The sequence below is a fragment of the Diadema setosum genome, chromosome 15 (genome assembly GCF_964275005.1).
Source record: "Diadema setosum chromosome 15, eeDiaSeto1, whole genome shotgun sequence".
In the NCBI taxonomy this organism is placed as follows: domain Eukaryota; kingdom Metazoa; phylum Echinodermata; class Echinoidea; order Diadematoida; family Diadematidae; genus Diadema; species Diadema setosum.
In genome coordinates, this window is record NC_092699.1 from 7,249,803 (window position 1) to 7,263,518 (window position 13,716).

The 13,716-nt window shown below is 37.0% G+C and overlaps 1 protein-coding gene across 1 annotated transcript in view; it reads left to right on the plus strand.

Moving 5' to 3' along the window:
• Nucleotides 1–13,152, plus strand: part of LOC140239028 (urease subunit alpha-like) — a 57,854-nt gene extending 44,702 nt beyond the window's left edge. Inside the window, exons 14-23 of the mRNA XM_072318925.1 lie at nucleotides 1,315–1,390; nucleotides 2,528–2,675; nucleotides 3,172–3,350; nucleotides 7,856–7,970; nucleotides 8,596–8,685; nucleotides 9,247–9,345; nucleotides 10,000–10,099; nucleotides 10,685–10,853; nucleotides 11,811–11,869; nucleotides 12,453–13,152. Of these exons, the coding sequence (XP_072175026.1) occupies nucleotides 1,315–1,390; nucleotides 2,528–2,675; nucleotides 3,172–3,350; nucleotides 7,856–7,970; nucleotides 8,596–8,685; nucleotides 9,247–9,345; nucleotides 10,000–10,099; nucleotides 10,685–10,853; nucleotides 11,811–11,869; nucleotides 12,453–12,574 (1,157 nt within the window). The 3' untranslated portion in view covers nucleotides 12,575–13,152. The remainder of the gene's footprint in view (nucleotides 1–1,314; nucleotides 1,391–2,527; nucleotides 2,676–3,171; nucleotides 3,351–7,855; nucleotides 7,971–8,595; nucleotides 8,686–9,246; nucleotides 9,346–9,999; nucleotides 10,100–10,684; nucleotides 10,854–11,810; nucleotides 11,870–12,452) is intronic.
• Nucleotides 13,153–13,716: the final 564 nt, after the last annotated feature.

The following is a 13,716-nucleotide window of genomic DNA, read 5'->3' on the forward strand; positions in this document are numbered from 1 at the left end:
ATAATAATCCAAATATCAGTTTGAGAGATAGCTATGCAAATTTTTATTTTGTGCGTTATGGTTGAGAGAAATCAGTATTTTGAAGAAGTGCGTACGAATGTTATCATTTATATGTATGAAATTGACTGTCCCCACTCCACACCCCCTTCTCGTAGTAAATGAGTGAAAATTGAACACCAATAATTTCAACCAAATCATTTATGACCGTCGTCGTGCTTAAAAAGATACTTACAAAAAGGAAAAGAAATGTAAACAGAAGATGAATTTTATATTATTTAAAGTTGCTATTCACTTATGCAGTTCCGCAATCAACGAGTGCTATTAGGACAGTCATCAAAACCGAGTTTGATTTTATTGATTGTTTATGATATAAAAGATATATTATTGAAATTCTCCACGTGATCGAGTCAGAACAAGGAATAGACATGATGCAAAACATATTTGTTTGCTGCTTATATCCAAATTGTGTTGTATAGTGCACGATAATTACTTTTGAAGTGAGATCGTTCAGCCAAGCTTAAGTCTCTTGTTTGATAATGATGTAACCGTTTCGATTTGTTAAGCGTATAAGACCCCGTTTACAGCCCGGCCTCAATTGCGCGGCCGAGCCTCGCAATTTTGTCCGTTTACACTGCTGGGCTCGGCCGCGCTTTTAATTCAAACCTTTCAATATTTAGTCGCAGTGGCGCTCTGCTTGTAAACAAACGCAATTTGCTATAGCCTGGTTTTCAGACCCTTTGCCAACTGGATTCCGTGGCGACGAAGTAGCCGTTCGGGCAAAGGCCTTTGCCGAAGGAAAAATCCTTTGCAGGACAAAACCACCTTAAACTATACTAGTTTTCCACGTTGAGGAGGTTAATATCGTGAATAGCCGAGCCTCGCACTGTAAACGGGGTCCAAGCAACCTCCCTGGTCCAAGTATCAAAGATGGGGTTAAAAGATGTCTGAATTTTGCATTCTTTAAGGTTTGAATGTTCTAATATTTTATTACTCCCTTCTTACTCTTACGAAGGAACACGTTTTTATTCATTTGTCATTTACTTCTTGAAGTGTTTGATTTACGTGCGTACTTGTTTTAAATTGCCACTTGGACAAATTAATGTTGGCCTATAGAGTACCGAAATGATGATGTCACAGTCTTTTGTTATAGCTTAGGTAGGACCAGGTGCGCGCATAAACACAAGAGGTCAAATGAGGTTGGTGAGGTTGTTTAGAACCAGTTTCCATGGCGATGAATGACTTTTATGACATCACACTTTGTTGCTCTATAATATTTGCTTCGATGTGCGACTCATCAAATCTCCATGGTAACAGGTAAAGGCAATACCTCCAACTCGGACCAGGAGACCTGTCGGGAGCTAGAAGAGCAAATTGAAGCTGGTGCTATCGGGTGAGAATGCAAACTGTGTAGTCTTACTGTGTAACATCAGATACTTTCATTGTGCCACAAATCTAGTAATTCAGTGTATTATTAAATTTACATACTTTGCTGTACGTGCTCTACACATCAGTCTTGGGTATAATGATAATACCATATTAGCAACATGACTTTGTCTCTTCCGTTTAGTAGTATTCTACATTGTTAATTTTTTTGTTGTTATGAAAGCAAGTCTTCTATTTTCGAAATTTGCAGTCCAGTGGGTACGTTTTCCACCTCTCTGAATTAGCTTTTATGATTATGCTCCTCCCAATCATGTTTTTGGTTTTATTGGCACTTTGTTATGAATCAGTCACATTTTGTCCATGTATTTCTTCAACTAAAATAATTATGTTTATTGTTTCATGTAAACAAATGACGTGTATTCAAATTTCATTTGGATATGTAAAAGTTACATTGTACTTAATTTGTTTATATGCAATTGTCATATTATATGCTTTGCCCGGAAATGAAATAAAAAATGAATGAATGAATTGGCACTGCACCTTGCAATGATTTGATAGTGATGTGGTATAGATTTTCTTGGCCAATTTCATTGTTTTGTCATTCAGTTTCATATAAGAAGCATTTCTTGTCAAATACACTCATGCATCGAAATATCGTTGTTAAATTAATAAAAGCGGCGACCGATTTTGCTTTTGCCTATTCCATTTCATTGAACACAAACAAATTTTCGAATAGTCGTCCGCAGCTCTTTTCGAGTATTCAATTCGCACAATATAGGTAAACAAGTTCAAAATACATCCAGTTTGAATTACTGAATTCTGGCTATAGATTTGTGCGCCTGAAAACGAATTTGAAAGCAATTAACGTGAAACTGTTAGACCAACCTCACTCCACAGGTTAAAACATACGAATTTGAATGCACATATAATGAAAATGGACGACAATTTTACGAGTTTGGCTGGGGAAAACCAATAGTAAATCTTCAAAATCATATCTGTTGCTAGAATGTTTTTCGGTTATACAGGTCTCACTTCAGACAGTCAACTCATGGAGTTCTCAGAAATGATGTTATTGTGAAGAGGATGTAAGTAAATGGTTCTGTGACGCATCAATTTCTTTCCTCTTCGTGTTGTGCCTTTATAGAATGAAGCTGCACGAAGACTGGGGATCGACGCCCGAAGCGATCCGAACGTGCCTTCGGGTGGCCGAAAGACACGACGTGCAGGTTATGATTCACACGGACACCCTGAACGAGTCGTGCTGTGTGGAGGACACCATAGCTGCCTTTCAGGCAAGCCATTTCATAAACTCCCCCAATTAAGCCAACGCCTTTCAACATCGGCAACATAGTGCACCCGTTTAGGCTTGTTTCCCATTTATTTTGTTCTGCTTCCATGTTCATCGTTACTTTTGATATTCAAACAAAGTCATTAGAAACCCATATGCATAATGATTGTGTAAATGCATCTTTACATGATACGTGTACGTAGTCTGATTTCTTACCTTGTGTACATTACGCCGTTTGAGGTGGGATGATTACGTCACGAAGTAGAGATGCTACGTAAGAATGATTTCTGTGTACCTTTAATGATGTATCTTGTCAAGTACCATGAGATGCTACAGCCTGAGTGGGCTTGTCAAACAATGAAGATTCTGACGACAGCAAATATGATGATGATGATGATGATGATGATGATGATGATGATGATGATGATGGTGATGATGATGGTGATGATGATGATGATTGTTTTCATTATTCTTCATGGAAGATGTTCTTCTCTTTTTAGGGACGCACCATCCATACTTATCACTCTGAGGGGGCCGGTGGTGGCCACGCCCCTGACATCATGAAGGTGGTGGGCGTGGCCAACGTGCTGCCTTCCTCCACCAATCCCACGCGCCCTTACACGGTTAACACCATTGACGAGCACTTGGACATGCTGATGGTTTGTCACCATCTCGACAAGTGAGGGCTCACTCACATTGTGATTTGTCAGTATCGTATATAAAGAGAGTCTGGCTTATTAGTTTTAAAGACTGTGATTGGTCAGAAGTGGTCCAGTGATCTGTGCGGAGCCATGTCGTTACCAAAGTGTGCTCATACGCAGTGCCCATTGTTCACTACACCTTATTTGGTAGGTTTTCATTATTACGTCTAAGCGTACACGCTAACCCTGTAACGCGTAATACGCTGGGCAACGACATGGCGTCCAATTAACCACTCTCTTTATATACGGCACTGGTGATTGTATTAGTCTTTTCGTTCCTCATTCAACAATCAAGTAGAAGGAGATATAGCATTATAAAAGACTAGATTTCGTCATAGATATCAACCCTGTAAATCGCACAGACCCCTAACAAGTTGCAGACACCTGATAGTGCTCACTGTGAGCGATTTGTCAGATCGTTGCTGTATGGTAAAACATTTTCTTGAGCGATAATCAGGAGTTGTGCCACTTTTGTTCTTTTAGAGGGTGTGCATCATATTATGCTGAGAACTTGGCGCCACGAATGACAAACATAACAGTACTGTACTGATATTCATGCTTATGATAATTATGATTACAGTTACGGTAATGATAATGATAATGAATTATCATTAAACATCTAACATTACTTGTGGTAGCAGTGATAACAATTTCCGACAATGATATTATGTTTAATATTATTGTTATTTTGATTATTGTATATATATAAAAAAAAAAACACCGCTGTTAAATACCGAAAGCTAAGATGATACAGAATAATGATTATTTTGCGGAGATTTAGCAAAAGGGCAATTCCATAAATTCGGACGTACATTTTGAACACATTATTAAGCTGCCAAAGATACCAAGATTGAGAATATGAAACTTTTTTCTGGCCATGATATGACAAGTGGTTAGTAGAAAACAATTAACTTTGAAAAAATTATGTCAAGACCTCAGTGACCTTGGAATGATTAAAAAATAGCATGTGTTCGGACGTACACAGAAAAAGTGAATTTTCTGACTTCATAAGTTCAGTCACAAAGTTCTGTGAAGTATGCAATATTTTTTTTAAAATTCACATTATATCAGTTAAAGTAGATGTCAAATGATGTAGAAACGTAAAAAAAATTAGCAATTTAAACAATTAACATGGAAATTATTATGTTTGTTTTTTGTTTCGGACGTACAGTTTCGGACGTACACGACCGCCGTTTCGGACGTACACTTTGTACACCCTCAACAACACTTATAATAAATGCAAAAAGAAATTTGTTACATAACTATTTTTCATCCTAGGCCCTTCTCAGATGATAGCACTTGTCTATCATGTCAGCATTACCAGTGTAAATGAATAAAAGAGCTTCAGAACATGAAAATACTGTATACATAGGGTCTGTGCATTATCAGCTGCCTTGTACATATATGTAACAATATTCAGGCATGATAAGTACACTGTATATATTGTATTACAGAACCAAATTCTAATATCAAACTTTGTGATTATAACACAAAATACAGCCTCAAAAGTAACTGGCCGGAACAACAGAATCACATGTGTTGCAAACTGTAGGTAACCAATTACTATATTAATTATAGAAACATTATATTTCATTTTTTTTTTCACGTTACAAAATAATGTACGGTCAACGAAGTACTGTACCAGATGCATTTATTTACAAACAAAAAGAAAAATAAAATTTGTGAAAAATCAAAAGATTTACGTGTAGTCACCAATAACTGTTTGTATCATACTGACTAGATATTTGTTACATGTACATTGCATACCATGGTGGCAAAACAATACATTTTTTTTTTTTTTTTTTACAGACAACAGAGTAATCCTGACACAATGGATATTGTTTATGGGCAAGTCAAAGCTATTTGATTGTGCCATCTTATGGGAAATAAGAGTAAAATATAGGCCTGTTTTGCCAATATTAGAATTAAACCGTAGTCTGTATTAAAGCATATTGCTGTAGTAAACATGGAGCTTTACAATTATGGAAAAAAAAATAATCAAAAGAAACCATTTGCTGATTACTTTATGTTGATTCAACAGTAAGTACATGTATTTGACCAGAAAATTTTACATGTATTTTTACTCTGTTCTCAAAACTCTCTGAACTTACAATGAAAAGAGCAAAGCAAAAATTGCGTGGTCACATTCAATTTATTAGTGATTTATGTATTAAACGCAACATTCAGTGTAATTTAAACATTATGGGTTCCTTTTTGTGAGGTCAAGCTCACAGAAACATGCATGGTAATGTATGAAGAAAGTAAAATATGGGACAGTTTTGCATTTTGCTTGGAAGATTCTGGTAATCAAAGGCCTTTTGATGTTGTTGTTTTTTATAATATTAGATTAAGTGAAATGTTATTGAGTACCTGCTAAACAATGGGCTCTATGCAGTGTATTTTTGTTGCAGAATTATTCTATGGAAAAAATCTTATTCACTCTGAAATATTTATAATTATTATTATAAATCACTAACAATATCATAACCATTCTTATGGCATGACCTGCTCCAGTACTCATTCGGCAGCAACATCAGTCTGTAATTTTCAAATGAATGATTAAACTGCATGAACATAAATCACAAATTAGACAGGGCTGCACACTTACCCATTTTTTCTACTGGTCGGACTGGTCTGTCAGACCAGTAGGTACCCAGTTTTTCCATCTTAAAATGGTCTATTCCTTAAAAAAAAAATTACTGGTCCAGTAATTTTTACTTGTCCTGGACCATCGGACCGGTGCCAGTGTGCAGCATTGAATTAAATCATTAAATTAAAAAAATATGATATAACATAGATACTACAGTCAAGACCATGAAACTGATTTTGAAAGAAGAGATACATCATAGCTTTGTCAAGAAAATTGACAAAAGGTTTAGGAACTAACCGAAGTGAATTGAACATTGTATGTCTATGAGGTCTTAGGTCGTAACAATGATGTATATCATGTCTATTGTTGTCTAAATTGCAGGCTGTGTGTCCATTATCTGTAATCAAAATGCATGAAGATGCAGATGATAACTTCAAGTCACAGGATTAGGATTGTAAACACCAGCTGACAAAAATGGTAGGAAACAGTACATTGTAGTATTGCAATGTGAACGCAAGGTGATATTAAAGAAGCTGAAATACTCAGTCTTGGCCAAAATAGGAGGGTATTTCATACAACAAGCCACCTTCTCTGCTCTATGTACAAAATGTAAGCAAGTAATCAATATCTGTCCTTGTAAAGACACATTGTCTAAGAATGTGTCAGAATGTGATATATATGACCATTCCCTACTGTTGGTGGTTTTCATACATTCCACAGTATCAACTTGAGACCACACTTTCTGTTCAGCCTAACTTGTTTGTGTACACACATGCATGGACAGAATTTGTTTATTTAATGAATAATTAAAATTTTATTGAATATTATAAACCTATGTATACAAGAGGATTAGACACAGAAATGTATTCCTTAAACATGTAAGCTCAATAGGATTGTTTTCAATGGGTTCCAGAGCACAGTAAGAAGTCAACATAAAAAGTGTTTCGGACGTACATAAAAGTTGTTTCGGACGTACATAAAAAAGTGTACGTCCGAACACATATTTTTTCATTAATTAGAGATAATTACAAAATTCTAAAGTTACACATTTGAAAAGCAACAAAAACTTGCTTTGCATTGAGATTTTGCAGTTTACTGGCATTCAAGTTTTTATGTGAGATTAAAAAAAGGTGTTTTTTTGTTTCGGACGTACATTGAAATAATGCATAAAATAAAAGTAAAGAAGACAACATAAATTGTCACTTTCACATTCTCTACCCTATGGATATGGAAAAAGTGATTCATTACCTTCATATTTAATGATGTAGTGAGTTGAAAAGTTTTCTTTTCCTTCACAAAAAATATCAAATGAAATAGTGGATTATAAAAGTGGTTCCAGAGTAGTTGTTAAATGGCTTCAATGAAATCACTCCTGTGACCTTGACCTTGGTAAAGTGCATTTCTAATCTACATTTTTGAACAGTTTAAACAATTCCCATCAAAATGATATATAATTTGTGCTGATAATTTCATTTTGAAAAATTGACCCTCTGGTTGACAAATTTATGGAATTGCCCAAAACTGTCTCTTCTTGATATCCAAAAGGTCTTCACTTCATACATCATTACATTTCACATTAACCCAAAGAAAGTATCTGACTGGGATCGAAAAAAAAAGAAGTGCCGGTTAGGTGACCGAACAAACATAAAGGAGAAGTCTATATGGCTGAAATTATTATTACATTAACTTTTTTTAAACACTAAGTGATAAAGTCTGGTACTATCCAGATGGGCTACCACCATTGATCATCAGCCGCCGTCTGAGTTACCACCTTCTGCAGTAGTAACACATGCACTACGCCACCACGGTTAACCTAACTGACTATAGTAATACCATAGGGAAGTCATGGTTACAGTGACTCTCTAAAATAATCATCCTGATCTCCCTGGCCAGAAACTTGAAAGAAGACGTGGCGTTTGCCGAGTCTCGAATCCGAGCCGAGACCATTGCTGCCGAAGACATTCTACACGATCTCGGGGCCATCAGTATGGTGTCTTCCGATTCACAGGTAAGTGATTGTAATATAGGCATAATAATAACAATTTCTACCGAAACGGTTTACGGCCTCCAAAATTTAATGGTTTGGCCCTTCTTCAAAGCAAAATACAGGCGACTCCCATTATAATGAAGTCCTCGGAATTGACAGCTGTTTTCTTTCGTCATATTGAAATTTTGTTATAGCCTAATAAATAAAGTACAATTTTATAAAGATGTATAGATAATAATTTTGGGACCTGAATTGTTAATTTGTTGTAACGAAATTTACATGTAGTTATAACCGTGTTCGTAATATCAGGAGAACTCTGTATTGGAGCTGATCAGAAAGTAGCGTCCTGAAAAAGGCTTGCAGTAAGGGTTATTTTGAGTTTGAATGCTTCTAAATTCCGTCTTGCTAAACGTTACTAAACAAGTGTGATTCAAAATTTTAGTGATCCTGAAATCATTATCAACGTTATATGATGGCGGACATCGTAAATTATTCATTTCTTGGCAATTACGTGCGAAGCTCATACCATAATGACCCTTAGACCTTTCAACTAACCAACAAAATACCCTCAACCAGCGCCACCATCAACAAAAGAAAGGGAATTATAAACATCAGTTTCTTTTTCTTTATCTTTGTCTTCTTGAAGGCCATGGGGCGAGTAGGCGAGGTGATCACACGGACCTGGCAGACGGCAGATAAGATGAAGATATTCCGCGGGAGACTCAGCGGGGAATCGGTAAGACTTTATACCATCATGGCCGCGGCGGTGATCAGAACAGATCACCAGGTACAGCAGCCCCATTAAACAAAACAGAAGCAAGCAAGCAAGCAACAAACAAACAAAACAAACGAAACAAAAAGGAGAAACCGACAACTTTATTGGACTGACACTGCAATCTGTCATCAACTACAAACGTGTTAATTTTTGGTAATCACAACTGTAGCGGGGCTTTCATTATCTCTTGATGACAAAAAAACAAAATAAAGGAAGTCGATTCTAATTTGAAATACTGGTTTTAGCCAGATTGCGCATCAAGTAATGATGAGTATAAATGCGAAATGCAGAAGAAAGAAAAAAATGCAACATGATTCTGTGAAGACTAAAATCAAGAGCCTTGTGTACTCTTTCTCTCTTGGCATTGTAATAAGTAGCTAAACAGCTAGCTTCATTTTGTTCTCATTCGGCAGAAATCACGAGCAACCTTCAGTCATTTCGTCTACTATCGCTTCATGGAACGGTATTCAATAAGTTTTCTACACCACTGTGACCCCATTGTTGCTTTACCGTTTCTCGTAGGGCGAAAACGACAACCTTAGAGTCCGGCGCTACATCGCCAAGTACACGGTCAACCCAGCCGTCGCTCACGGGATGGGCCACGTCATTGGATCCGTCGAGGTACGTATCAAAGAGTTCTAGGTCCTAGATTCTGTCACTGTAATAATGATCCTCATGTATACGCGCCAACTCGAGGCATGTTGGCTCGCCTAGAACCTCCATGGTATGAGTGAGTGTGAAGGATGCGGGAGAAGTTTGATGGAGAAATTATCCTCTTCTCATCATTAGATAGGCACGTCCTTTAAACTTCACTGCACATCCTGCTTTGGAGAAGGATGAGATTGGACTAGCTAACTTCCTTCAGAATCAATTAAGCATCAATTGCAAATGTAGCAAGTAAGAGGCATTTGAAACATCTGCACGGTCGTCTGTCTTCTTAGTGTATCTCAATATATGTAACTTCCCGAATCGCTCGACTTCTGTTGGTTGAATACTTTTCGAAAATCGCTTTATTCCGTCAGTTTATTGTCAAGATGTGATATATTAAGAGACAGAGTCTGACAAGTGGGTAACACAATGGTGACATGATGCTTTGTTAGGCAAGCATGTAACAAGGAATGTATGCCATATAGTTGCGACCAGTTGAAATGAGTTGGCCATACTCTGTGAATAGAATGATCTGGTTTAGTGGTGTTGCGCGTTTCTCATAAACCATATTTTTATACAATTCGGTGTATTGATCACAATTTTTGTGCCGGTTTACCATGGCTACAGATTGGGAAGATGGCGGATCTAGTTCTGTGGAATCCGGCCTTTTTTGGCGCCAAGCCGGACCTGATCATCAAAGGGGGACAGATAGCCTGGGCCCAGATGGGTACGTCTTCCATTTGTTTGACACTTCCCTTTGAAAGAAGAAGTTTCTCCGCACTCTTTAACTTGTTTGTAACAGTGAAAAGACATTGAAACAAGTGAGTGAAAGTGTGTGCATTGAAAGATGGCACAACATGTAGAATATGGTCGAGACTGAAACTTGCTTTTCTGAAAGCCTTCTACGTAAAAATCTTATTGTCTCATTAAGAAGTAGAAACACGCATTTTTTTAATAAATTATTATTTTTTTATGCTTTTCTTTTTTTCCCCTGACGCCATGGCGCTTTCTCCTGTAGATTCATGAATTGCAAATAAAACTGATCAAAATATATTAAGTGAGTAATATAGATACAGAATACAGTTTCATAACATATGCTTGTTTGTTTAATGCCCAGAGAAAATGTGAGACACAAACTAATAACTAGATGATTATGATATTCTGATTTGGCAATCTTAGCCTTTATGCAAATCACAACTCATGTAGGTTCTGCGTGTAGTCTATGGCGATTCTTATGATCTTGTAGAGGAAGGGTTGATACAAATATATTGAATCGCATGTGAATTAAATGACCATTTCTTTTTCTCACCAGGTATGCCGAACGCCTCAATCCCGACGCCCGAGCCCGTGAAGACGAGGAAAATGTTCGGTGCCTACGGAAAGTCCGTGGGGGCCAACTCCGTGGTGTTCGTCTCGCCGGCAGCTGGGCCCGGCATACAGGAGCGTTACGGCCTCAGCAAGAGAGCAGTGCCGGTCAAGAAGTGAGTTCTTTCGTTCTATTATACCTGTTGCTGCTCGCTGTAAAATAGTGGCACAGTTTATTCTATCGCATGGACGCATTCTGACAAATTTTAAGTTCAAATCTATGTGATATTTTTGTCATAGCTGGCATTTTTGTGTGTGTGTGCATGTATTTGTATGTTACCTGTACTAGTAAACGTGTACTATAGTAAATGCAACTTAGATGTGTGTTTAATTGCTGTATACAGCAATTCACTACCCATCTAAGTTGCATTTACTATAGTTCAACACGCTACAACAGCATTATATACAATTCTACGTACCGGTAATAAAGTATCATTTGGGCATCATCTTTCATAACCATCTTTATGGTATGAATGTGATTATATGTATTCACCAAAACTGTTTCAAGAGTGATTACAAGTGTAACTCCACCTCTAATTAGATATGGTTTGATAAATAAGGTAAAGTCAAACAGCAAACTGACATAGGCCTATTGTTAGAGGAACAGGAATGATCACAGTACATGTATAGCAAATGCATATTAATAGCAACCGCTTATGCAAATACGCTGAGGTTTTAAAGCAATGGCCTTGCAACTCTCTTATCAATGTGTGGAAGGAATTCCGACGTAAGATATCGAATAAAGTAAAGATGAGGTACAAATATGAAAACACAAACCAAACAACAAAACCTCTATCAATTTGTGTTAGATGTACATCCATTTGTAATGTTCACTCTAGTTTGTGTTTAATGTCTGAAATGTTTATGATATGAATATGCTCTCTATCTGGTCGAATAAATAGAATAATAATAATAAAAAAAAACAGGACAAACTTTCAAAGTCTTTGTGTTGAAGTTTTTACGAAAAGTTGTGTAAAGATTTAGACAAACGCGTAAGCAGGATTGAACACTATCCATTGTCAGAATGATTATCAACTTGTGGTCTTTTTTTCGCTCTTTTCCTCGTATTTCAGCTGCCGCTCTGTGACGAAGAAGGACATGGTTCTGAATGACTTCCTACCCGAGATCAAGAGTAAGGCATTTTATGTTTTTAGAAGCATGATCATTGCTTTCTACTTCCGCATCATATGGCAAAAAGAATTATATATGATGCAATGACAATTTTATAATATTTGCATACCAGCATATAATATAAGTTATGTAAAATTTATAAAACTATTATTATACTATGAGGTACATCATAACGTTTTACGGTATACAGTCATTTCTGCTAATTGCGGCATTTATGTATGAAATGTTTTCTTCGTTCTTCGTAGAAACCATAAGGGAGGACAGAGAATTAGATTCCATAAATGTATGTTTGTAGTACTGGTGAGTGTTGTTTTGCAAAGCTTTGCTGATTCTCTTTTCATTCGTTAGTTCAACAGCTATTCATTGAGGCAGTCATCCGATCGAATGTTAACATCCCACAATTTTAGGACCTATGACGGATTCCCAAGTCCTTATTTTTGACTGAAGAAAAAGAGAGTATTATGGATACAATGCAGATATAAAAACGGTCAAGAGTGCAATGTAATGAAGTATTATATGCCACGCCTCCTGAAGAGTGATGTTCTGTAATTATGTTTCCTTCCAATGTCGCCTTGTTTTTGCAGTCAACGCCGAGTCGTACAAAGTGACCATTCGAGATGACCAGGCCGGAGAAGGGGAGGAGACACTTCTCACCTGTCCTCCAGCTAGCCGCCTCTCTCTTGCCCAACGCTACTTCCTCTTCTGAAGTGGTAACCATGGCAACGGCTCAAACAGCCTCCTCCCTGTTATGGTCATTTCAATAAACACGATGCACACTCCAAATACGGTGGCAGTAACGTACAGTGATGGGCTGCAGTAATGGATTAACTATTGGTGGGGAAAAACAACAACCCATCTTTTTGCTGTCGTTGCCAATTTGAAGCAACTTGGTGATTTGAGACACTGGAGTAACAAGAGAGCCTTACCTTTCGAAGATCGTTGTGAGCTTGTGATAAAAATCATGCTGCACATGTTTTAACGACTTCCTAGTCGGATTTTTAGTTTTCATCTTAATGACGCCCTGCCGATTGTCATCGTTGTGTGTGCTCTTAATTTTTGAAAAATGCTTTGTGTATAGAAGCTTTCTTTGTTTTGCATTAGGTTTCTGTTGTTATCCCACCAAAAGGCATGGCAGCTGATGTGAAGTAACGCGTGTGCCTACAATTTTGGTTTCAAAAGAAGTTTGGAATATTGCTGTGCATTGAATTGAACTGGCGATAATCGTTTCACACACGCCACCGTGCTATCATCTTTATAGACAGGCTGAGGTATAATAATTAAATGTACAAGTAGATTGAGTTTGAACATCTTGTGATGTCGAGATCTGTTAATGTCAGGTGATCATGAAAATTAATGTGGGTGTTTTCCATCGTAACAATTATTTCACAGTGTAAGGACTTTTTTTTTCTGTTTGAATCGTCTAAAAAAATTCAATCTAGGAATCACTAAAACAAAACAAAAAAAGCTGCCAAATCGACTGAGGTAATAAGACCTTATGTCTTTACTGGTATACCCAGCTTTGTTTCAAATGACATATCGTGAGATGCACATAGATGATTATTTTGACAAACTAATAAGATTAAAAAATGACGATGATAGTACAGAATTTCTCTCCCTCGCTTCAATAGTTATGCAGGTTTTCAATTTAACCTAGACCACCGTCTTTCCCCGAAATGTTATGCAATGGTGTCATTGAATCTTTGAATTATACGGTTACCATAATGTCTAGTGATTAGTAGATCATGGTGATCATTTTTTTGACGGAATATTTTCAAAGATGATATTCAAGAAAATGACCGCTGCACTGTCTGAAGAAATGGATTAGCAACCAAACAGATGTGTCTATAC